A 24,618-nucleotide genomic window follows, 5' to 3' on the forward strand; every position below is an offset into this window, starting at 1 on the left:
AGAAACTCTTATCATGTGTCCTTAAGGGAAGGGTCTGGGTCATACTTTCCTTTTTTTTCTTCTTTTTTTTTCCTTTTTTTAACTTTTTAATGTTTATTTTTGAGAGAGAGAGAGTGTACAAGCTGGGAAGGAGCAGAGAGAGAGAGGGAGACACAGAATCCAAAGCAGGCTCCAGGCTCTGAGCTATCAGCACAGAGCCCAATGTAGGGCCTGAACCCACAAACCATGAGATCATGACCTGAGCCAAAGTCCAACACTTAACCAACTGAGCCACCCAGGCACCCATATTCACTTTCTTATCCTTAGCCCTTCACATGGTGCCTGGCACAAAAGAAAGCATTTTTGCATTCAATCTTTGTCAGCTACGATCCTCAACATGCCTTTCCCAAAGCACACATAATACTCAGCACCCCCATGAAGTAGACTTTACCAGGCAGGAGCCTAAGGCTCAGAAGCAGGTCACAGACCCAAGGCTACACCTGTCGCCTCTGAGTGGGTCCATGAGGACAGGCAGTGAAAGAATCCAGGTCTGTCTTGATCTGAGGTGTTCTCTCTGCTGCTTCTTTTCTTCTTCGCTTTAGTTTAGTCTTCTCTAGCATTGGGACTCAAAGGCATTATCTCTATATCATCTCCAATCTTCCCACCCTCCCCTGGGAGGGTGAGTCTTATCCTATACTTACTCTCTTTTAAAAATTGTCTTGTTCATTCTGTTGTTAGAGTGTACACATTTGTATTTATCTACAAGTTGCTCCCCTACTTCTCCCCCTTCCCAGCCCTTGGCAACCACTGGTCCACTCTGTCTCTGGATATTTCATATATGGAAATCATAATATGTGGCCTTAGTGAGTGGCTTCTTTCACTTTTCATGTTTTCAAGGTTTATCCATGTTGTAGCATGAATTGGTATTTTGTGTAGTACTTTCACACAAGTCTTCCAGTAGAAAAGTACAAAGGAGGGGCGTCTGGGTGGCTCAGTCGGTTAAGTGTCCAACTTCGGCTCAGGTCACGATCTTGCGGTTCCTGAGTTCAAGCCCCGTGTCAGGCTCTGTGCTGATGGCTCAGAGCCTGGAGCCTGTTTCAGATTCTGTGTTTCCCTCTCTCTCTGCCCCTCCCCTGTTCATGCTCTGTCTCTCTCTGTCTCAAAAATAAACGTTAAAAAAAAATTAAAAAACAAAAAAAGTACAAAGGAATGGATCTTTAAAAAGAAAAAAGTTGAAGCCTTTGTCCCCCCCCACCTTTTTGCCTTTGTTTCCCTTTTTAAGGCATGGAGGTAGGTGGCAGATACACTAAGGATCTGAATTTTACCCAGATTGCATAGGGCTCATTTGGCTGGGGTGGTTATTTGAATGTTGAGGTCTAAGAGCTTGAGCTGTGGTGCTGTCATGTCTCATTTACTTAGCTTTTTGAGCACTTGACATTGGGTACAAATGTATTGAAATTCTTTGCTAGAAAATGTAAGTTCTAAGTTTTATGAAAGATATTAGCTTTATTGGGTTTTATTAAATACTATTTTTGCTATTTATAAATTTCAGAAAACCCAATTTTCAAAATTAGCCAATAATCTCCTGATTTAATTACTCTTTATACTTTAGAGTTTGTCCTCCCAAGACTTACTTTAATTTTTTTTTTTTTTGAGAGAGAGAGAGAGAGAGAGAGAGGCAGAGTGCAAATGGGGGGAGGGGCAGAGAGAGGAAGACACAGGCCCCAGGCTCTGACCTGTCAGCACAGAGCCCAACATGGGGCTCGAACCCATGAACTGCGAGATCATGACCTGAGCCAAAGTGGGAGGCTCAACTGACTGAGCCACCCAGGTGCCCCTCCCAAGACTTACTTTATTTTTTTTTTAATTTTTTTAATGTTTTATTTATTTTTGACAGAAAGACAAAGCATGAGCAGGGGAGGGGCAGAGAGAGAGAGAGGGAGACACAGAATCCGAAGCAGACTCCAGGCTCTGAGCTGGCAGCACAGAGCCCATCACGGGGCTCAAACTCACAGACCGCAAGATCATGACCTGAGCCGAAGTCGGATGCTCAACCGACTAAGCCACCCAGGCGCCCCTCCCAAGACTTACTTTAAATGAATATTTACATGTGTGTGTGTAGAATGTGTGTGTGTGTATTTATATATTTATGTATTTATTTACATATACAAACCTTGTATGTGCACTCAAATATACACAAACATACATATATGCATACCTGTGTGTATACACACATTTTGCATTTAACAAATTGGGACCATCTATCTTAGTGTTTTGAAGTCATATTTTTTCCCTGGTGTTTGCAGCCGTCTTTACACATCAAATTTAGAGTTCTATCATGTCTTTTAATATCTAATAGGCTTATTTTTTATTAGAGAAACTAGGTCAACATGTGAAACTTTCATTTTAGGAACATTTAACAATTTATATCTTCTCTTTTCTCTCTCTTTCATTGCAAAATGTCTTTTCTTAGCAAAACCGTGTAGTTGGGGCAATGCAGCTCTACTCTGTGGATAGGAAAGTTTCACAACCCATAGAAGGCCATGCTGCTGCTTTTGCAGAGTTCAAGAGCGAAGGGAATGCCAAGCCTGCCACCCTTTTCTGCTTTGCTGTACGTAGTCCCACAGGGGGCAAGGTAAGATCTCCACTTTCTTTTCTCCCTTAGAAAAGTGTCCTGAGTCACTGTTAAGAGTCTGTACAGTGTAAATTGGTAGCCACTTAGCCAGCGATCCAAAACCAGTTTATAATTGGGAGTGGGGAATAGTCTGCAGGTGCTTCGTATAAATGAAGGCTTTTACAGTATTTAGAACAACTCATCTATTGTACATGTTGGTGGTTTCACAGCCAATCTTTGTAAAGTCAGTGACGTGAAGTCACCTATCAATTAATTGGTCCCTTTGCCCTAAAAATCCTCTTTGACAAAGTCTACTGAGCATGGGCTAGGCACACATGGTTTCTGCTCTCACACAGCAGTCTCATGGAGGCAACAGCTGTGAAAGAACCACTGTATGCCATCCTAATGAAAGGCACAGGTCCTATGTGGTTCTCCCTAGGTGCTGGGGTTGGGGTAGGAGCTGCAAGGAGAAGGCCATGCTCTGGGAGCAAGTTGAGTTTTATTCGGCTCGAGTGCATGGCTAGCATCTGTTTGGCAGGAGTGCCATGGGCAGAGCTGTGAGGTCTAAGAGTTCATGATGTCAGTGAGACCTGCGATTCCAGGGTTGCATCACTCACTTGGAAAGTGGCCTGAAAACATGGTCCTTATCTCAGTATACTCTTATCATACTTCCTGAACTCATTATTTTGGGTTGGTCACTAGCCCTGAAGTATTCCCCAAAGAAGAGCACTGGATCAGTATGTGGCTTCCTAGACTTCCTCATCTTGAATATGGCTAATTGTCTCTCATGTAATAAATATGCCCTCCTTAATTGAGAACCAATAGAAAAATAGGAGTCAGGCAAAAATATCAGCCTACTCTGTCACCTTAGACTGAGGAGTTCTACCTCGTCACAGACAGCCGGGCAGCCACAGTCACCCTTGAAAGAACAGAACCCTTCCTGGCCGAGCTGCCTGTGAAGAAGAGCACAGAACAAGCACCCCTGTAAGACAGGTGTGCCTGCTTATCTCCTGCACTCAGCTGTCAGGCAGGCTGGTCCCCTCAGGGCAGTCTTCATGGCAGAGACCCCCACAGCAGCTGTCCCAAGAGCCACCTATATTCTGTGGTTGAATCTCCCCTCCCCTGCCCTAGTGGCAGGTGGGGGGTCCCTTCAGTGATTTCCTCAGCCTGTGCCCTTTGCACAGGCCTTCCTTCTAATCCAGCCCAGCTGCACTTATGGCTCTCTAGTCTCATATGGATCCCAGTTTTGTCTGCACTCCAGTTACTTGTTCCTTTCTCACAGGCAGTTACCACTTGTCCATAGTCTCGCCCTTCTCTCACCACCTCCCAAAGAAGCCTGGCTTCTTTACCCAGGCCCCCACTTCTGTTGGCAGTGCCACCATCCTTCCCAGCTCTTAAGCAAGAAAGCAGAGTTCTCAAGCTCCATTCTGTTTGTGTTGCCACTGTCCAGCCTCTAGCAAGTCTCACATCTGTAGCACATGAGTCTCTTGTTACCCATATTTGGGTTAGAGAATAGGTCCTCAGACCCACTCCACCCATCAAAAAGCATTTCCCCAAACTACCGTTTCTCTTAAACTGTATGCTAGGAGTTCCAGTCTCCCTGCATCTTAACTCACAGTGGCCCCTGCTCATTTGCTACATCAGCCCTCCCCTTCTAGCCCATCTCTCTGCTTGCCTCAAGCCTCCTTGGTGTTTCCCTTCTCCCTCTCTGCTAGGCCAAATCCAAACTAAGTGTATACTCATAAGTTTCCTCTACTGGACACCCCCACCAACCCTCACTGTTTCACGTCTCTGATCCACCTCCACTCATGATTTTTTCCCCAGACTTGTTTCTAGCTGTGGTACCTTTTTATTAGATGAGAGGAACTTGAAGCTGTTCTGATAAAAGCAGGGACAGAACTCCTTGTCCACTGTCATTCTTTCCGATTCTCCAAGGATTTTTATGCCCCCCAGAATAACCTTAAAAAAACTCTCAGGCCTTTGGCACGATCAACTGTCTTGTGAGTTTGGCATTCAGTTACATGATCTTGTCAGTTGATGTGTGTTAGCCTGAGCCCATGTCCAGGAGAGCCCCTTGTTTCATGGGCATTCACACTAATGGCCAGAGAGGGGGCAAGTGACTCAGTCAACATGCTAGAACTAAACTTTGCTCAGGTTTCCTGGCATTGGTTTTTCCTATTGTCCTTGGTAGCGGGCAGTAGGTTAGTGAATAGCATGAGCACTCCAACCAAGAGATTCTCTTGTCTTGTTTGAATGTAACTTTTATCATTAGTCTTACAGAGCATGGACTATGGCTGTACTTAACTGTACATTAGTTAGCATTAGTCTGCCACCAATATGTTTCCTTGGATTGACCTAAATCTCTTATCTAGTTGCACATAATCGAAGTCGGACAGCCTGCAGCAGGAAACCAGCCTTTTGTAAAGAAAGCTGTGGATGTGTTTTTCCCTCCAGAGGCTCAGACTGATTTCCCAGTGGCTATGCAGGTATGAATGTGCTGCCTGCTACGTGAGTTAGAACAAATCACAGATCTTGGGTGGAGGGGAACAGCAGATAATAGGTTCCTGTGCTTCAGAAGAATCCCAAATAGATACATTAGAACACAGAGAAGATAATGTCAGTGTTCATGTTTTAACTCATGCTGCCTTAACAACCGTCTGGAAAGAGCACTCTTTTCTACAAACAGGACTTTGTCTGACACATACCGAAGTCCCAGACCTTTCCCTTTTTATTATGAAAGATTAAATGTTCACTGTAGTACAAAAATATAAAGAAGAAAACAGTCTTCTCTAGCTGAACCAATTGGCTGTAAAATATATCAAAGATTTCACTATTTATTATATTTAAAAAGTTAGATACATCTTTTCTGAACAAAATTGGAATCACATTATATATGTAAGATCATACAGTATACCCCCCCCCCATTTTTGCTCAGTACATCATAGACATTTCTATAAGGTATGCTATTCTTTGTTAATACCTTGGGAAATAAACATTTATTTTTAGGGATGTAGTATAATTGTAGGATAGTTTAGTTATTTGCTTTTTTCTGTTCTCAAATATTTGACAATACTTAATGATGCTTTCTTTTTTAATTTTTTAATATTTTTAAGCTAGATTTCTAGAAATAGTATGTGATCAAATGCAGTTTTTTTTTCCACAAAGTGAAATTGACCTTTTCTCTATCTTACAAAAATACATATTGTCCATTAATTTCCAATAATATCAATAAACATAATAGTAGAATTAAATATCCACTGAAATCCTACCCCACTGATAACTGTGACTGCCCCCTTTGGAAGTATCTTTGTATGCATACATTTACAAACATATATGCAAATAGAGTCTTATGAAATGGCTTGGCACTGGCCTTGGGCTTTATGACCTTTTCTCACTATGTTGCAGACCAACACCACTCCAATAAAATGCATGTAATATTTTAATGTCTATATTATCTTTTCTGTAGATGTGCCCTAATTGATTTAGACAATCCCCCATTGGGTATTTATAGTGAATGCTTCTAGGAGCATTATTTTCCATATATCTTTGTGCATCAGTCCAAGGATAAACTGCCACATGTGAAATTGCTGCGTCAGGGGCATGTGTACAACCACACTGGCCAGTTCCTACTCCTGCCACCACCTCCCTGATAGCTGGACAGTGTCCAATGAGCTTCATGTCCTTCCTGTGGTTAATGTCGAGGTGGAATGAGTTTACCACTCATATGCATCTTGTTAATTACCTCTTCCTGATCTTGGCAGTTTTTCTCTTGGGGGGTCTTTATCTTACTTGTAAGAGCTCTGTAGTTTTTGGATACTAATGCCTGATGTATTTCAAATAAATATTTTTTCATAGTCATAACAGAAGTTTATTTGAGTGTGTTCCACCTTGTAGAAGTTTTGCATTTTTATGTGGCTTTGGTGTCATGTTTTAAAAAGAATGCTACACCCCAAGGTGAAGAAAATATTCACCATATTTTCTTCTATTACTTTCTTAGTTTTATTTGCTTTTTAAAAAATTATTTTTAATGTTTATTTTTGAGAGACAGAGACAGAGTGTGAGTGGGGTTGGGGCAGATAGTGATGGAGACACAGAATCCGTAGCAGGCTCCAGGCTCTGAGCTGTAAGCACAGACCCCAACATGGGGTTCAAACTCACAGACTGCCAGATCATGACCTGAGCCAAAGTTGGATGCTTAACCGACTGAGCTACCCAGGAACCCCAGTTTTATTTGCTTGTTATGTAAAAATCTTTGACTCATCTGGGATTTACATTGATAAAGAACAGGATGGAGAGTCAATTCTTTACCCTCATCCTGTATCCCCATATAGCCAGCTGGTTATATTAACATTGTGATATGAAATACCTACTCATTCATGTTAAATTCTTATATGTTTGATTCTACTTCAAGATTCTCAGTTCTGTTTGTTTTTATTTCTTCCTATGCTAGTACCCCACTTTATTTTTTACTACCATACTTTGATTTTTAAAATTTTTTTAATGTTTATTTATTATTGAGAGACACAGAGAGACACTACATGAGCATGGGAGGGGCAGAGAGAGTAGGAGACACAGAATCCAAAGCAGGCTCCAGGTTCTGAGCTGTCAGCACGCAGCCCAACGTGGGGCTCGAACTCACAAACTGCGAGATCATGACCTGAGCTGAAGTTGGACGCTCAACTGACTGAGCCACCCAGGCACCCCTACCATACTTTTAAAATTACTATAATTTTGAGGGGTGCCTGGATGGCTTGGTTGGCTAAGCCTCCAACTTCATCTCAGGTCATGATCTCATGGTTTGTGGGTTCAGGCCTATGTCAGGCTCTGTGCTGACAGCTCAGAGCCTGGAGCCAGCTTCAGATTCTGTGTCTCCCTCTCTCTGCCCTTCTCCCTCTCACTCTCTGTCTCTCTCTCTCAAAAGTGAATAAACATTAAAAAAAATAATAGAGTAGGGGCGCCTGGGTGGCGCAGTCGGTTAAGCATCCGACTTCAGCCAGGTCACGATCTCGCGGTCCGCGAGTTCGAGCCCCGCGTCAGGCTCTGGGCTAATGGCTCAGAGCCTGGAGCCTGTTTCCGATTCTGTGTCTCCCTCTCTCTCTGCCCCTCCCCCGTTCATGCTCTGTCTCTCTCTGTCCCAAAAATAAATAAACATTGAAAAAAAAATGAAAAAAAAAATAGAGTAAAATAATAAAATAAAGTAACATAATGATAGGTTTTGGGCGCCTGGCTGGCTCAGTTGCTGGCTGTGACTCTTGATCTTGCAGTGGAGATCTTTAAATTAAAAAAAAATTTTTTTGATGTTTATTTATTTTTGAGAGAGAGAGACAGAGTGTGAGCAGCAAGTGGCAGAGAGAGAGAGGAAGACACAGAATCTGAAGCAGGCTCCAGGCTCTGAGCTGTCAGCACAGAGCCCAACATGGAGCTCGAACTCATGAACCACAAGATCATGACCTGAGCTGAAGTTGGATGCTTAACCAATTGAGCCACTCAGGTGCCCCGAGATCTTTTAATTTTTTAAATAAACAAATAAAATTACTGTAGGTTTCATAATAATTTTTTTTTAGAGAGAGAGAGAGAGAGAACGATAGCACAATCAGAGGAGCAAGGGGGAGCAGAGGGGCAGAGGGAGGGAGCAAGAGGGAGAGAGAAAGAGAAAGAAAGAGAGAAAGAGAATCCCAAGCAGGGGTCACACTCAGTGTGGAGCCCAGTGGGGCACTTGATCTAACGACTGCAAGAATCAAGAGTCAGATGCTTAACCAACTGAACCACCCAGGCACCCCTATAATAACTTTTTTGTTAACATTTATTTATTTTTGGGAGAGAGAGAGCGAGTGAGCAAGCGTGCAAGTGGGGGAGGGGCAGAGAGAGAGGGAGACACAGAATCCTTAGCAGGCTCCAGGCTCTGAGCTGTCAGCACAGAGCCCAATATGGGGCTTGAACTCACGAGCTGTGAGATCATGAGCTGAAGTTGGATGCCTAACCAACTGAGCCACACAGGCAGCCCCCTTATAATAACTTTTTAAAGTTTATTTTGTTTTTAGTAATCTCTATACCCCACGTGGGGCTTGAACTCATGAACTAGAGCCCTGAGATCAAGAGTCACATGTTTTTCCAACTGAGCCAGCTAGGCGCCCCATACAATAATTTAATTTGGCAAGTTAATCAGTCTTTCTCCCACCCCTTCAGAATTTCTCATGTGTTAAATCTTCTGTAGGAGTTAATACAACTTGGCAAAGGTCAAAGGTTATTAAATGGTGGTGGAGGGCAAGCTGAAATGTGAACACAGTGTATGAGGTCTTTTTCCAGAACTTTCCCCTGATTTTATGAACTTGCAGCTTCTTCTAAAAGGATTTGGTAAGGAAGTAAGGAGAGGATAGTTATACCTGAAGGATAAATGAATAGCCTAATTTATTGGACCTTTATTTGAGAAGAGTTGGCCAAAGTATTGGCTTTAAAACTATTCTCAAGTGAATAAACTGAGGGTTGATGGGGGGTGGGAGGGAGGGAAAAGTGGGTGACGGGCATTGAGGAGGGCACCTGTTGGGATGAGCACTGGATGTTGTATGAAAACCAATTTGACAATAAATTTCATATTAAAAAAATAAAATAAAAAAAGATAAAACTATTCTCAAGTGGGTAGGACTTGACTGGAATCAACTTGGGATCTACATCTCAGCAGCATAATGCTCCCCACCAATAGTAAGTGATCTCTTGGGCTTAATAACTCAAGATCTTTCATCATTTGTGAGCTCTTTTGCCCTATTTGGCTTCTTTCTATCTGTTCTGTATCTTCCTATAGATTGGAGCTAAACATGGTGTTATTTACTTGATCACGAAATATGGCTATCTTCACATGTATGACCTAGAGTCTGGCGTGTGCATCTACATGAACCGTATCAGTGCTGACACGATATTTGTCACTGCTCCACATGAATCTACTTCTGGAATTATTGGTGTCAACAAAAAGGGACAGGTATGGAACTTGGAGGGTTCATCTCCCACCTTTTCCATTCACTAGGGACTAGAGCTTAACTTTTACTCCTCCAAGACAGTGGTCAAGTATAGTTACCTCCTGTTATTCAACTTATACCCATGTCTCCCTTCTACTTCTTGCCATTACTTTATATCACTCCTAACACAGGATCGATTCTGAGAAGAGAGTAGCTCCCTTACTGCATGAAGCTTCTCTCAGTGAAGCAGCAAGCAGTTCTGATACACACCAGGCCAGACACATACTGATTGGGGAGGGTTGAAAAGCAAGTACTATGCTACCTAAATTACCTCTCTCAACTAAAGTTAAATTTTTTTTAATGTTTGTTTTATTTTTGACAGAGAGAGAGAGAGAGAGAGACAGAGCATGAGTAGGGGAGGGGCAGAGAGAGAGGGAGATACAGAATCTGAAACAGGCTCCAGGCTCCAAGCTGTCAGCAGAGTCCAACATGGGGCTTGAACTCACAGACGGCGAGATCATGACCTGAGCTGAGGTTGGATGCTCAACTGACTGAGCCACCCAGGCACCCCTCTCAACTAAAGTTAAAAAAAAAGCAGTTAATAGAAGAAAATCTGTGCTTTTTTTAAATTTTTTTTATTTTTAGTGTTTATTTGAGGGAGAGAGACAGAGTGCGAGCAGGAGAGGGGCAGAGAGAGAGGGAGACACAGAATCTGAAGCAGGCTCCAGACTCTGAGCTGTCAGCACAGAGCCGGATGCGGGGCTCAAACTCACAAACCGCGAGATCATGACCTGAGCCAAAGTCAAACGCTCAACCGACCAAGCCACCCAGACGCCCTGAAAATCTGTGCTTTAAAAAAAAGAACATTTAAGAAGAAAAACTGTCGGTTCCACACCCCCAAATAGGTCATTTTGGCAGAGTGGATCATCTTGAACACATCACTGGTCAATGTCCATGCAACTTTATTTTTTTTTCTCACTTGGTATTTTTATAGTCTTTTAAAATAACTACATGGAATCCCATGCTGTGTCTCTACCATGATATTCTGTTGTGTTGCCATTAGGTGTTTGGCTCCTGTGCATTCTGTCACTGTTAGAACCAACATTCTAGGCATACTCAGCCTGAGCTTTAGAATTTTGCTGATACTGCAGTACCTGAGAGCAGGATGTAGTAGTATGTGTATATGGAGCACTTTTCTAGGCTAGGCCAGTCTCACTTGTTGGGTCTTTATAGGTGCTGTCAGTTTGTGTCGAGGAAGATAACATTGTGAATTATGCAACCAGTGTGCTTCAAAATCCAGACCTTGGTCTGCGCTTGGCCATTCGTAGTAACTTGGCTGGGGCGGAGGAGTTATTCGTGAGAAAATTCACTACCCTCTTTGCACAGGGGAGCTATGCTGAAGCCGCCAAAGTAGCAGCATCTGCACCAAAGGTAATGGCCCTACAACACTGTGTACCAATCTGAGTGTAAAATAAATTATAAAAGCATTCCACTACTGATGTTGGAGTGTCTTGCTGTTTTGTTAGTTGTTTTAGCTTTAAAATTTGTGCCAATGGCATGACAACAATGAGAAATCAACAAAAAGCACAATCCTGCTGCTGCAACAACATTTTTTTATTCTCTTCCAGTTCTCATCTACGTACATACATACATATTTCTCATGCAGCTTCTTAGCTTAGGAAATACAGAGCTGTATTATACATCAAGTAGTTGTACCCTGTTTTATTTAGTCATGTTCTGCTCTCGACTTTCTCTGCTCATCTAGAGTGTAACAGTACTGCTTAGGGCATTTTTTTCTGTTTATTTCATTAGGATAAATTGTCCAGGCCTAGATCTGCTCCTAAGTAAATAAAGGGTTTTAAGTTGCTTTTCGTTGAAACGATTTCTTCTTTCAAGGGATACTTACGAACAAACCATTTCTAGTCTTCACGTATGACTTTTGAGTATTTTGAATTAGAACATAATAATGGTAGAACTTCACTATTGCCAGGCTGATTTAAAAGCCTAATTCTCACTGCAGCATGCTAGGGAGGAAGTTTCTTCCTAGAAATCACCTGTGAGACTGAGACTCGGTGTGCTTGTGGTTTTTGCTGAAGGTGGAAGCCATTGCCTTGGTAGAGGACTTTCTGTCCCTGACAATTCTGTGTGGAATTTCCATCGGCAAATTTTTTTTTAATATTTATTTATTTTTGAGAGAGAGAGCGAGAGACTGTGGGTGAGTTGGGGAGGGGCAGAAAGAGAGGGAGACACAGAATCCGAAGCAGGCTCCAGGCTCCAAGCTGTCAGCACAGAGCCTGACATAGGGCTCGAACCCACAAACTGTGAAGTTGGCTGCTGAACCAGCTGAGCCAACCAGGCACCCCAGCAATTTTTTTTTTTTTTAATACAAGGGAGTTAAGTAAAGGGACAGCCTTTGAGTACAGCATAACAACCTACATTTCCATTTGTCATAGGGAGTCCTGCGTACCAGTGACACAGTTCGGAAGTTCCAAAGTATTCCCGCCCAGCCTGGGCAGGCCTCTCCTTTGCTCCAGTACTTTGGAATCCTCCTTGACCAGGGTCAGCTCAATAAACTTGAATCCTTAGAACTTTGCCGTCCAGTGCTTCAGCAGGGTCGCAAGCAACTCTTAGAAAAGTGGCTGAAAGAAGATAAGGTACAAACACTTATGAAATCACAGCCTCAGCACAATTATTAAACTAGATCACAGGTTCCTCTGGTCCTAATCTTGCCCTCTCTCTCTGGCACACCACAGCTGGAGTGTTCAGAAGAACTTGGAGATTTGGTCAAAACTGCTGACCCTACACTTGCTCTGAGTGTGTATCTTCGGGCAAATGTGCCGAGCAAGGTTATCCAGTGTTTTGCAGAAACAGGCCAATTCCAGAAAATTGTCCTCTATGCCAAAAAGGTAATACATGCCTAACCATTAGCATTTCACAGATAATTAATTTGTAGTAGGTGGTTGCTGATTCTGAAGTTTATAAAATACCCTTCCTTCTCTGGAAGTGCTTTGGTGTGAGTTGTCGGTGTTGCTGCTAGCATCTGTCATTCGGTGATAATGATTCTATTCTCTTCAGTTTTTTATTTTCCTGTCTTATTTTTACAGTCCTTCCAGTTCCCTTCCACTTGGGGATTTTCCTGTAATTTTTTTCTTTTTCTCCCTTCTCCCTCGTGCCCCTCAGCACCGTCTGTGTGTTAAATCCATGTTTTGGCGGGCTTCCACTGCAGCTTGTGCCCAAAGCTCACTGGACGACGTGCTGGGTTTAGTTAGAGCTTGCACACTGGTTTGGATGATTTCTTTACGGTCCAGGCTGTTTGTGTAGTTGATTGTGTCTCTGCATACATGGCAGCGCCTTGAAGTGGATGTTGTATTTGGCAGAGATCCTGCACATACGCATGCTAATATTGCTCCTCATTTCTTTGTAAACACAGGTTTAAAACAAAGGATGGGAGCTTTTTTTCTTAAATACTCAAGGTGTTTTGTTTATTTTTTTGATGGGTGTTCCCTTGCCTCTAGGTTGGCTATACCCCAGACTGGATCTTTTTACTGAGGAGTGTGATGAGAATCAGTCCAGACCAGGGCCTGCAGTTTTCTCAAATGCTAGTGCGAGATGAGGAGCCATTGGCCAATATTGACCAGGTGAGCATGAGTTGTTTGGGATAGCTTTTTATGGCTTTGTATAATTGTCAAGAAGATGCCTTTTTATTTGTTTTTCTCTTACCAGTGTCTTCCAGTCTAAAAAATCTGATGTATTTTGTCTTCTATTCTTTTATTATTTGAATACTGTCACTTACCTTTGTTTTGAAGTATTTTAGAGGATTCATCTGTCAGGTTGTGAGAATGTTATTTCTTTTGTGTGGTGGTTGGTGGCGGGGAGCAAGGATGTCATTTTAAAACGGTAGCCCCACTTCAGGGGCGCCTGGGTGGCGCAGTCGGTTAAGCATCCGACTTCAGCCAGGTCACGATCTCGCGGTCCGTGAGTTGGAGCCCCGCGTCGGGCTCTGGGGTGATGGCTCAGAGCCTGGAGCCTGTTTCCGATTCTGTGTCTCCCTCTCTCTCTCTGCCCCTCCCCCGTTCATGCTCTGTCTCTCTCTGTCCCAAAAATAAATAAACGTTGAAAAAAAAAATTAAAACGGTAGCCCCACTTCATTATCCTCTGCTGACTAAGGCCACCTGAACTCTCTCTGTGTACTGGTTACGGTAAGTGCTCTCAGGTCTGTAGACTTTCATCCTGTGGGTGTTTGGCTCACCTGGAGTTAGGTGAACATGAGACCATTATTTTAGCATAACACACTTAGTGTGTAGACGTAAACACATGTCAAGTTACCTTCAGTAAACTGGGTACAATGGGCTCTGGGTAATACAGAGAGATATGTAACAAAGTTTGAAGCAAGGCAAAACCGACAGCTTGTATAGATATAAGTGCATTCATACTGGGTTGATACATAGTGGAATTTGCAGGTAGTTTGGAGATCATGTTGAAAGGGTTTGAGCCAAATTTACATAGATACCAAGGGGAAAGAAGACTCCAGATTACATCTGGTTTATATTTCATATTTCTAAAGTATTTTTAATAAAAACTTTCTCCTGTACTTTAAATATGGAAACAGTTACACAATCAGTAACTTCATTACCTATATATCACTTCTTACTAAGTCTTATTCTTTAACTTCTATTTAACTTTAATGATCGATGTCTAAGTCAGTGTTTGCAATTTCCTAACTGTGCCTGAATAATGAGAGTATAAGGGCTAGACACCAGGTATTGACTGCCTCTAGGATTTGATTAAGTAACAGATTGTTAAGATTGCTTGAATCCCTTCAAAGTACTTCCTTTGATTTACTTGAGTAAAAATGCCCTGTTGGTGAGGATGATATGGGTGATAATAATTTCACAAAATTACCTAAAAAGTAATGGCTATGAATTACTTGAATTTTGATAATATGAGAAAATGCAGGACAACTGGCTGGCTCAGTCAGCAGAGCATGCGACTCCTGATCTCGGGGTTGTGAGTTTGAGCCTCACATTGGGTGTAGAGATTACTAAAAAACTAAAATAAAAACTAAAAAAAAAAAAAAGAGAGAGAAAATGCAAAGGAAGGAACTAATGATTGAATTTCTAAATGAGATTCAATTTCAGGAGCTATCTGAATAGGAAAATAAAATAGTTTCCTTTGGGTAAATATGTGGCTTTCAATCTGTTTCAGATTGTAGACGTTTTCATGGAAAACAGTTTAATTCAGCAGTGTACCTCCTTCTTGTTGGATGCCTTGAAAAATAATCGCCCAGCTGAGGGGCACCTCCAGACGCGCCTGTTGGAGATGAACCTGATTCACGCACCCCAGGCAAGTGACATTTCTAGGCTCTAACCATAGGACAGAGCGCCTGTTTTATTTCTCTGTGGGACTTGCACACCTGAACACAGTGGCTTTGGGCTGGGATGTGCTCATGCCTCAGGGGGCACTCTCTAAGACTTTCCTGCAAGAAAGTTCTAGAATCCATGGTGCAAAACTTTCATAGAGACTTTTGCACCTGGGACATCTTTTCTTTTCATTTTTCTTTTCTTCATTGTGGTAAAGTGCACATAACAAAATTTACCATTTTAGCCATTTTTTTGAAGTTTTTTAAAAATGTTTATTTATTTTGAGAGAGTGAAAGAGTGAGAACGTGAGCAGGAGAGAGAATCCCAAGCAGATTCCACGCTATCAGCTCAGAGCCCGACGTGGGACTTGATCCCACTAACTGTGAGATCATGACCTGAGCCAAAATCAAGAGTCAGATGCTTAACCAACTGAGCCACCCAGGGACCCCTACCATTTTAACCATTTTTAAGTGCATGATTTAGTGGCCTTAAGTACATTCACAATATTGTGCAACCATTACCACTGTATATTTCCAGAACTTTTTATAATCATGAACAGAAAATCTGTATCCATTAAGCAGTAACTCCCCATTCCCTCCCTCAGCCCTTGGTAACTCCTGTTTCACTTACTGTTTCTATGAATTTGCCTATTTTAGATACTTCATATAAGTAGAATCATATGATATTTGTCCTTTTTTCTGGCTTGTTCACTTAGTATATGGTCTTCAGGATTCATCCATATTGTGACATACATCAGAATTTCATTCCTTTTTATGTCTAAATAATATTCCATCATATGTGTATGCCACATTTTCTGTACCTGTTTATTTGTTGATGACACTGGGTTGCTTTCACCCTGTAACTGTTGCAGATAGAGCTGCTAGGAGTATTGGTGTACAGGTATCAGTTTGAGTTCCTGTGTTCAGCTCTTTGGGGCATACATCCAGAAGTGGAATTGCCAAATTATATGGTAATTCTGTATGTAACTTGTTGCAGTACCACCATACTATATTTCAAGCATTACACCATTTTATATTCCCACCACAATATATGAGTATTCCAATTTCTTCATATCCTTGCCAACACTTGTTATTTTCTGTGTATGTTTAAAAAATAATAATATCTAGGGGCACCTAGGTGGCTCAGTAGGTTTAGCATCTGACTTCAGCTCAGATCATTATCTCATGGTTCATGGGTTTGAGCCCCATGTTGGGCTTTCTGCTGACAGCTCAGAGCCTAAATCCTGCTTTAGATTCTGTGTCCCCCTTTCTGCCCCTTCCCTGCTCATGCTCTGTCTCTCTCTCTCAAAAATAAATAAACATTAAAAAAATAATAATAATAGCTATATGGGGCACCTGGGTGGCTCAGTCAGTTAAGCATGTAACTTTGGCTCAGGTCATGATCTCGTGGCTTGAGAGTTCAAGCCCCACATCAGGCTCTCTGTTGTCAGCGCAGAGCCAGCTTCAGATCATCTGTCCCCCTCCCTCTGTCCCTCCTCCAGTCTAGCTCTTTCCCTCTCTCAAAAATAAATAAGTTGGAAAAAAATAGCTATCCTAAATGAGTGTGAAGTGGTATCTCATTGTGGCAGTGCATTTCTTGACCTGAAAATTGGCGGGAGGGCTGTGATTTAAATCACATGTATATGCCTTTTCTTTTTTTGGTTAATTTTGGATATGTATGCAGGAAAGGAGTTTGAAAAATTCACATCAAGCTGTTAACCACAGTTGTCTGAGTGGACAGGATTGTCATTCACTTTGTTCTTTTCTCACTTGTCTTCCGATTTCTTTTTGTTTATAATCATATATTGTTTTTTGATTAGGAAACAATAATTGTTAATTATATTGTTCTGTGATTTCAGGTTATTCAAATCCACAAGTTAGCTGCTGTTGTGTGGGTCATATCCCACCTCTAGGAAACAAAAGTGTTATTAATTTGCTGTTTGCTGTTCTGTTGAACTCTTATGACCAGATGATTATGTGTGATGATAGTTTTTAATAAATGAGCTTGGAAAGGGGTGCCTGGGTGGCTCAGTTGGTTAAGTGTCTGACTCTTTTTTTTTTTTAATGTTTTTATTTATTTTTGAAGGAGAGAGAGAGCATGAGTGGGGGAGGAGCAGAGAAAGAGGGAGACATAGAATTTCAAGCAGACTCTAGGCTCTAAGCTGTCAGCACAGAGCCCAATGTGGGCCTCAAACTCACAAACTGTGAGATCATGACTTGAGCCGAAGTCGGATGCTTAACCGACTGAGCCACCCAGGCACCCCAACTGTCTGACTCTTGATTTCAGCTCAGGTTATGATCTCATGGTGAGTTCGAGCCCCCACATTGGGCTCTCTGCTGGAGCACAAAGCTTGCTTGGGATTCCCTCTCTCCCTTCTCTCAAGATAAATAAACTTTAATTAGTTAATTAGCAAGCTTTGAAACAGAAACTAAGCACCATTCAGGAACTGAGCAGATAGACCCTAAGAAGAGCCCAAACCCTAAAGCGGGGTAGGCTAAATGGGCACAATGCCCAAAACATTGGGGCAGTTCTCTCTGGATCTCAGAGGCTGGATGATATTTTCTTTCTTGGCCCTTCCGTGTTTTTTGAGTTCTCTAAATTGCACTATTACTATAATAAGGGGGAACCTTTTTTTAAAAAGAGGGTAGTAAGGACAAGTCTTAAGGAAACAAAGGGTGGGGACATCAGATAAGCATCAGATATTACAAAACCTTGCTCTCAGCAGTTGGTGTGGATTTCCTCTGCAGAGAGCCCAGAATGTACATTATCCTGGAACAACATGGTATTAGGCTAGGTCTGTGGTCACCATGTACTTGGTTTGTGCTCCATATCCTGGAAGAAATGGGAAAGAGTGTGTGTCTTATCAAGACTAGCTACTTATTAGATACTGAGAGTCAAGTTTGGTTGTTGACCCACTCATTCTTAATCCAGAGGTTGCTTATTTAAAGATGATATTAAGCCTCATCAAAATTCTTTCCAGGAGGGTTAGTTGTTTTTCAGACATCCCCACTCACACCTAATTCTGCCTTTAACCAAGTGGAGAAATTTTGTGAACACCAGTAGGATTTATTGCTTCCAGGTCTAATCGTGACTGTTGCTAGTCCAAGGATTGAGCTCATTAAAGAAGGAGGCCTTCATAGACTCACGCCCTCACATTGACCATGACCTTGCCACAGAAAACTGTACAAATGTGATGGCTGAAAAGTCGGAACAATAGCCTGGACTGATCCCGGTAACATGCTTTAGGGCAAGGCCTCAGCCTTATTATACACATCTGACTCTGCACCTAGGAGGACAGAGCCTTGTTCGAAGAGGCCCAGGTGACTTGGAAGATGGCTAGGGCTCTGCTCAGAGGTGGGCAAGGATCTAGACCTTTTGAAGCCCTTCTGTTTCATGAACACTGTTCTGGAGCTGTGTTGTGGGGGTGTTGAGCAGCTGTTCTTAAAAAGTTATTGCCACTGTTCAGTTTTTCTTCCTGATGTCACCATTTCATAGGTTGCAGATGCCATTCTTGGAAATCAGATGTTTACCCATTATGATCGGGCCCACATCGCCCAGCTCTGTGAAAAGGCAGGCCTCCTGCAGCGTGCGCTGGAGCACTACACTGACCTGTATGACATCAAGAGGGCTGTGGTCCACACTCACCTCCTCAATCCCGAGGTATGGTGCACCCTTGGGGCACTCCTGTTGTGATTGGCACACACCTGTCATTAGGGTCACATGCTCCTGAAATTTCCTGTGTCCATGGTTGTGGGACTGTGGCATGTGTATGCCCTGTGCACGAGCCTCATCACTACTATACACAGTTTTCATTCAACCCACACACAAGCTTCACTTGCTCACCCATGCATCTGGACCCACGTTACCTCTTTCTTTCCATTTTCTACCTTTGACTTAGACTAACAGAGAAAACCTATTAACATTGACAGCTCTAGCAGGATTGTCTGAAACTTAGCAGAAGCTAATAGGTATTGCATTTACATTTACAGAATAAGTTTTAGTATCACCTGTGGGGTTTTGCAGGGTGTGTGACAGCTTGATGACTATTAAGGTTAGTTATCCTGAGTTTACTCCCAGCTCTTACTTTTTTACCACAGTCCTTTTAAGTGAAAATTCTTTATATTTTTGACATTCAGTGGGAAAAATTGATCCAGTTATTTTGCCAGTGTTGGAAACATCTAGGATGGTACTTAGTTGTGGATTAACTCTTCCTTGCTTCCTAGTGGCTCGTCAGCTTCTTTGGCTCCTTGTCAGTGGAGGATTCTTTGGCGTGTCTTCATGCTTTGCTGTCTGCCAGCATCAGACAGAACCTTCAGCTGTGTGTGCAGGTAGCCTCCAAGTACCATGAGCAGCTGGGCACACAGTCCCTGGTGGAGCTCTTTGAATCCTTCAAGAGTTACGAAGGTAAACTTCACACCCTCCAGCCGACTGCACCTTCTGCTCAGGTGTTGGTGTCTGCCTGCCCAACCTCACAGACTTCCTTCAAGCCAAGCCAATGTGTTGGTCAATGGCAGAAGATTTCTGCTGTCTAGTGTGTTACCCAGCTTAGGTAGCTTTTTTGGCATTTGCAAAGGAAGCATTTAGTTGGTTGGCATTGGGGTGGGGACACTTAGAATCCCCCATGTGTCCCTGGAGCCTCTGTAGAACTGAGCATCTGTCACACAGTCTGCTGTAGAGTTCACCAATAAGCCTGAGCCAGTGGCACTAGAATGCATGGTTCTGAGGGGTGGCCCCTTTGGCTTCCCCTGAGTAACAGTCCCATGGTGACTGAGCAATGCGTGGCTGCTAGGCTGGCTGGCCTGATTGTGGTTGGCTTCCTGCCCTCTTGTGGGCATCACACCAAGAATTTGCTGGTAGGAGGATGGCTTTCCCAGATGAGGGTCTGTTGGGGACAGGCTGGGGCAGCGATAGAAGCAGAGCATTTGTCCAGTGAGGTGTTAAGCCACTGCCCTGTGCCCAGTGAGGTTGGGATGTTAGAGGAGTGAAGGCAAGAGCTGCCTTCAGGGAGCTGCCCTTGTCACAAGACACCATTGCAGGAAAGGCTGCAGCAGGAATTAGGTTGCACTGGGCGGGGAGATGGCAATAGAGTAAGGTTAGTGGGAACTGTCTGCCTTCAGGGTTCTGGTTCCTTCCTCAGGTTATAACCGATGACCTCCTCCTCAGGGAAAGTGGTCTTCTCTGGTGTATCTTGTCCTGCTGTTGTCACCAGTACCTCCTGGCCAGCTCCTGTGACAGTTAGGAGATGGTTAGCTTCTGATGAACAGTGTTGCTCTGTGACTCACCATGCACCCCAGTCTGCAGTGGCTCCATGTGTGCCATTAGCTCAATGTCAGGGAGCAGACTCTGTTTGGAGGCTTCCATTGGAAGCCTCTGCTTTCCTGTCCCTGGCATTTATTTTTAGAGCAGCAGTCACACAGCCCTCTTAAGTTGCCTATTTGAATTATTCTTGAAGATAACCACCTAGGGTATGCCTGGCGCCCCCCCCCCCCCAGATGGATTCCATATGCACACAGTATTTCACACAAGAACATCCCTCCCAAATTTGATGGAAATCTGACCAGCTATTTGGAGGAGATGCCAAAGCAAAAGAACTTCACATAGATTTTGTAAGTTGTGAGTGGGTAATGGGTGCTGGGAGACTGAAGCACTGTTGTTGTGGGCTGGGCTGCCAAGGGCAAGTGGCCTGTGACTGTGGAGAAAGCAGGTGGATATTATGAGGGCATAAGATGGAACAGTCTCTCTTTGTAGGCCTCTTCTACTTCCTGGGCTCAATTGTGAACTTCAGCCAAGATCCAGATGTGCACTTGAAATACATTCAGGCTGCCTGTAAGACGGGACAGATCAAGGAGGTGGAGAGGATATGCCGGGAGAGTAATTGCTACAACCCAGAGCGGGTGAAGAATTTTCTGAAGGTGAGTGTGTCCTGGCATCGCCTCCTTCCTTGAGCAAACCATCAGCCAGCTGCCCAAGAGTTGGAAAGCTGGCTTTGTCTCTACCAGTGTTCCCTGGATCCTTAGTGCAGAACTCTACTTTGGCCTAAAATTCTTATAGGAGTCCACTGCTCATTTTACAGCCCTTGAGGCTGTACTCTTAATTATCTGTTGTGTGAATAGAGGGAGTTAGTTTATCGATGCATTATGTTTCAGCAACATCCCAACTGTGCCCCTGTTAATTAGTTTGGGAAAGTCTACAGAAACAAATAAGCTACTCAGTGCTAGTGGCATAAAAAGCAAGAAGTGTATTTCTTCCTGATGCACAGATTAGGGTGGATGTAGAGGTAAGTGGGTGGCTTTCCCACCATCTTTCAAGGACTAGGCTGATGGCTATTTTGCTGTCTTCAGCCTACCACCTTGAGTGTTGCCTTCCTAGTCAACTGGAAGGAAGGAAAATTCAGAGAAGCTGGTATAGGTGGTTTTTTAAAAAAAAATTTTAATGTTTATTTTTGAGACAGAGAGAGACAGAGCACGAATGGGAGAGGGTCAGAGAGAGAGGGAAACACAGAATCCAAAGCAGGCTCCAGGCTCGGAGCTGTCCGCACAGCCAGACACGGGGCTTGAACTCACAGACCGTGAGATCATGACCTGAGCCGAAGTCCGATGCTCAACTGAGTGAGCCACCCAGGCGCCCCTGGCATAGGTGGTTTTTATGGGTGAGGCTGCAGGTGGCATGTGCCATTTCAATTCTCATTCCACTGGAGGAAACACATGGCCACGCCCAGAACTGCAAGGGTGCAAGAGAACCTGAGAAGTGTCATGTAGGTATGGCCAAATGAGGGGAGGCATTATTGTGGTGGACTGCAGGGTAGGCAGCAGCGATGTTCCATAGAGTATGGCAGCTTGTCCTGAAAGGCAGCCCTTACCGGCAAGTGTTCTCAAAAGTGGTCCTCTTTCTGGTGCCTGGTCTGGGTCAGATTTATACATAATGAGTGAGCTGCTTGTCTTAACCCAAAAGATAATGGCTTTTGGACTAATTTGGAATGTTATTGCCAAATTTAGCAGAGCTCTTTTCTTCTTTAACCAAATAGTACTGTCTTTCTGTTACTTGTTTCCCAAGACAAACACCTTATCCCCAAAAGCAAATACATGTACCTTAAAACAACAGCATGTCTAGAACAAAGTCTCACCCTTGAGTCTCCTTGGGGCCACTCTGCTAACAGAAGCAGTGCCATCTCTGTGCTGATTCATGGTCCCTGCAATCTAGCTCTGTGGGGTCTTCACTGCCTGCCTTGTTCTGTGCTTTCCATTACACAGGAGGCCAAGCTCACAGACCAGCTTCCTCTCATCATCGTGTGTGATCGGTTTGACTTTGTACATGACCTCGTCCTGTACTTATACCGCAACAACCTGCAGAAGTACATCGAAATCTACGTTCAGAAGGTACTGCTGAGACCATCACTGCCGGCTCCCAGGTGACACCCGGCTGCCTTTGTGCCTTGGTTGCTGGTAATAGTCTATACCTGAGAGGCTGCCTCTGACCCCTGAATGTATCTGAGACTGGTGGTATCTAAGCTTGGGCTGCCATAGCAGAATACCACAGACTGGGTGGATTAAGCAATAGATATTTATTGCTAACAATTCTAGAATATAGACATCCAAGATCAAAGTGCTGACCCTACCACCTTGGGTTGGTTCTTCCTGAGACTACTCTCCTTGGCTTACAAATGGCCAGCTTCTCACTGTGTTTTTTATATGGCCTTTTCTCTGATTAGGGCCCTACCGTTTTGACCTTACTGAACCATAATTATCTCCTTCCAGGCCATTCTTCCAATACAGTCACATTAGGGACTAGAGCTTCACAGTTTGCATTCCATCTACCACAGGAGCCCTTTCAGACAGCCACATTGTCCAAATCTTTGGGGACTTGTATCAGTGACCTGTGCCTGCAGCACTGAAGTCACCACCTTGACCATTCTAGGTCAACCCTAGCCGGATCCCTGCTGTGGTTGGAGGGCTGCTTGATGTGGACTGTTCTGAGGAAGTAATTAAAAACTTAATCATGGTTGTGAGAGGACAGTTCTCCACTGATGAGCTGGTGGCTGAAGTAGAAAAAAGAAACAGGTAAGGGATCCTAGCTCGGTATCTTCTCTTGCCCCTGGGTTCTAGTGTTTGTGGTTAAGCCTATGACTAATTTCCTGAGAGCCCTTTTCAGTTAGCCTCCAGGCCCCAAGACTGACTGTCTCTGTAGCTGGTCTTTCTTGTAACAAATCTTAGATCCAGTAGTGAGTTACTTGCTATTGGTATTGCAGATCTTTGGGAAAAACTTAACAATTGAAATCAGTTTGGAACTCAAGTCTGTTTTGGTCCCTAGAACAACCTGAGGTTAATGGAATGAGATTTTTGTTTGTTTCTAGAAGCAACCTTCACAGTTCAGGGTCTGCCCTGGAGGTTTTGAATGTTAGTTTTGAGACGCTTAAGGCTTAAGGTGTTCTTCCTTCTTTCAAAGGCTAAAGCTGCTTCTTCCCTGGCTGGAGTCCCGGAGTCACGAAGGCTGTGAAGAGCCTGCCACTCACAATGCTCTTGCCAAGATCTACATTGACAGCAACAACAGCCCCGAGCGCTTCCTGAGAGAAAATGCTTACTATGACAGCCGCATGGTGGGCCGCTACTGTGAGAAGCGGGACCCACATCTGGCCTGCGTTGCCTATGAGCGGGGGCAGTGTGACCTTGAGCTCATCAAGGTAGGCAGCAGATAGACTTAACTGCCAGGTTTTGCTCTGGCTTCAAATGCAGGCTCTGTGGGGGCTGATGAGGGCTTCCTCTGAGCCCCACAATTGCAGGTCATTTGTTACATTTCCATGAACAACTTGGTTTCTTTTTAATTCAGATGCCTTGTTTGCTACCTGCTTATGCCCTGTTTATATATTGTACTTATAGGTGTGGCTGGCCCTGAGTCTGACCTGTCAGCCTTCTGCTGCAGTCCTCCTTGTTACCTAATGTCCTGAGGGCAGAATTCAACCTGTTAGCCTGACTCAGGAGGTCCTCTGTGAACTGCAACCCTGTCCTCGCCAGTCTGACTGCCTCCCCTCTTGCCTTTCTATCCTGGATGCCTCTGTCCCATTTGCCCTTGCACTACCTGCTCTTCTTTTTAGGGCAGCTTCTTACACGTGCCCTCACCAACTCTTCCCAACCTCAGAGCTCTTTCTGGCCCCTCTTTGGAACAACCCCCCAGGTCTACTTTCCTCAGTCCTGGCTTGCATCTACATGTATTCAGTTAGTTAAGTATCAAATAGTGACCTAAAACTCCAGAAATCTCATGTAGGTGTACCCAATGTTTGTTTGACTGTAAGATCCATAGGCAGTTGGTCTGTTTGCCCTGAGCATCTCAGAATATCTGACAACATGGTAGAAACTCAGCAACCAGGGAAGGAGAGTCAAGCATACAGAGCCAAAACTCAAGAGCAGTGCAACAGTTTCTCATCCTGCTCTGGCTTTTGACACTGGCCATGCAAGTGGCAGGCTGGGTTGACATAGCACCTGCCTCGAGGGAGCAGGTTTGTGTGAAGTTGGGACTTTAGTTTGATACCATAAGCCACATTTTGGCGGAATTTACCACCTTTTTATTAAAGCTCAGTTCAGTGACCTCTCAGGGATCTTTGCACCCATCTGTCCTATCTGGTGATACACAGTAGACATCGCCTTTTATCAAGGCAGAATTCAGACAAGAAAAAAAATGTTCATTAAGGTCTGATGTGTCAGAAGGAGAAGTAAGATTTTAG

At 43.6% G+C, this 24,618-nt stretch overlaps 1 protein-coding gene across 2 annotated transcripts in view; it reads left to right on the plus strand.

Moving 5' to 3' along the window:
* CLTCL1 (clathrin heavy chain like 1) overlaps positions 1-24,618 on the plus strand; it is a 103,545-nt gene that overhangs the window by 38,460 nt on the left and 40,467 nt on the right. For both annotated transcript variants that reach the window (XM_043558098.1, XM_043558099.1), the window contains exons 4-17: positions 2,453-2,614; positions 4,966-5,079; positions 9,393-9,566; positions 10,777-10,974; positions 11,997-12,197; positions 12,297-12,449; positions 13,059-13,181; positions 14,749-14,886; positions 18,399-18,563; positions 19,127-19,307; positions 20,652-20,815; positions 22,154-22,279; positions 22,818-22,960; positions 23,346-23,580. In XM_043558098.1, the coding sequence (XP_043414033.1) occupies positions 2,453-2,614; positions 4,966-5,079; positions 9,393-9,566; positions 10,777-10,974; positions 11,997-12,197; positions 12,297-12,449; positions 13,059-13,181; positions 14,749-14,886; positions 18,399-18,563; positions 19,127-19,307; positions 20,652-20,815; positions 22,154-22,279; positions 22,818-22,960; positions 23,346-23,580 (2,277 nt within the window). The remainder of the gene's footprint in view (positions 1-2,452; positions 2,615-4,965; positions 5,080-9,392; positions 9,567-10,776; positions 10,975-11,996; positions 12,198-12,296; positions 12,450-13,058; positions 13,182-14,748; positions 14,887-18,398; positions 18,564-19,126; positions 19,308-20,651; positions 20,816-22,153; positions 22,280-22,817; positions 22,961-23,345; positions 23,581-24,618) is intronic.

Source organism: Prionailurus bengalensis, chromosome D3 (assembly GCF_016509475.1).
Source record: "Prionailurus bengalensis isolate Pbe53 chromosome D3, Fcat_Pben_1.1_paternal_pri, whole genome shotgun sequence".
NCBI classification, from domain to species: Eukaryota; Metazoa; Chordata; class Mammalia; order Carnivora; family Felidae; genus Prionailurus; species Prionailurus bengalensis.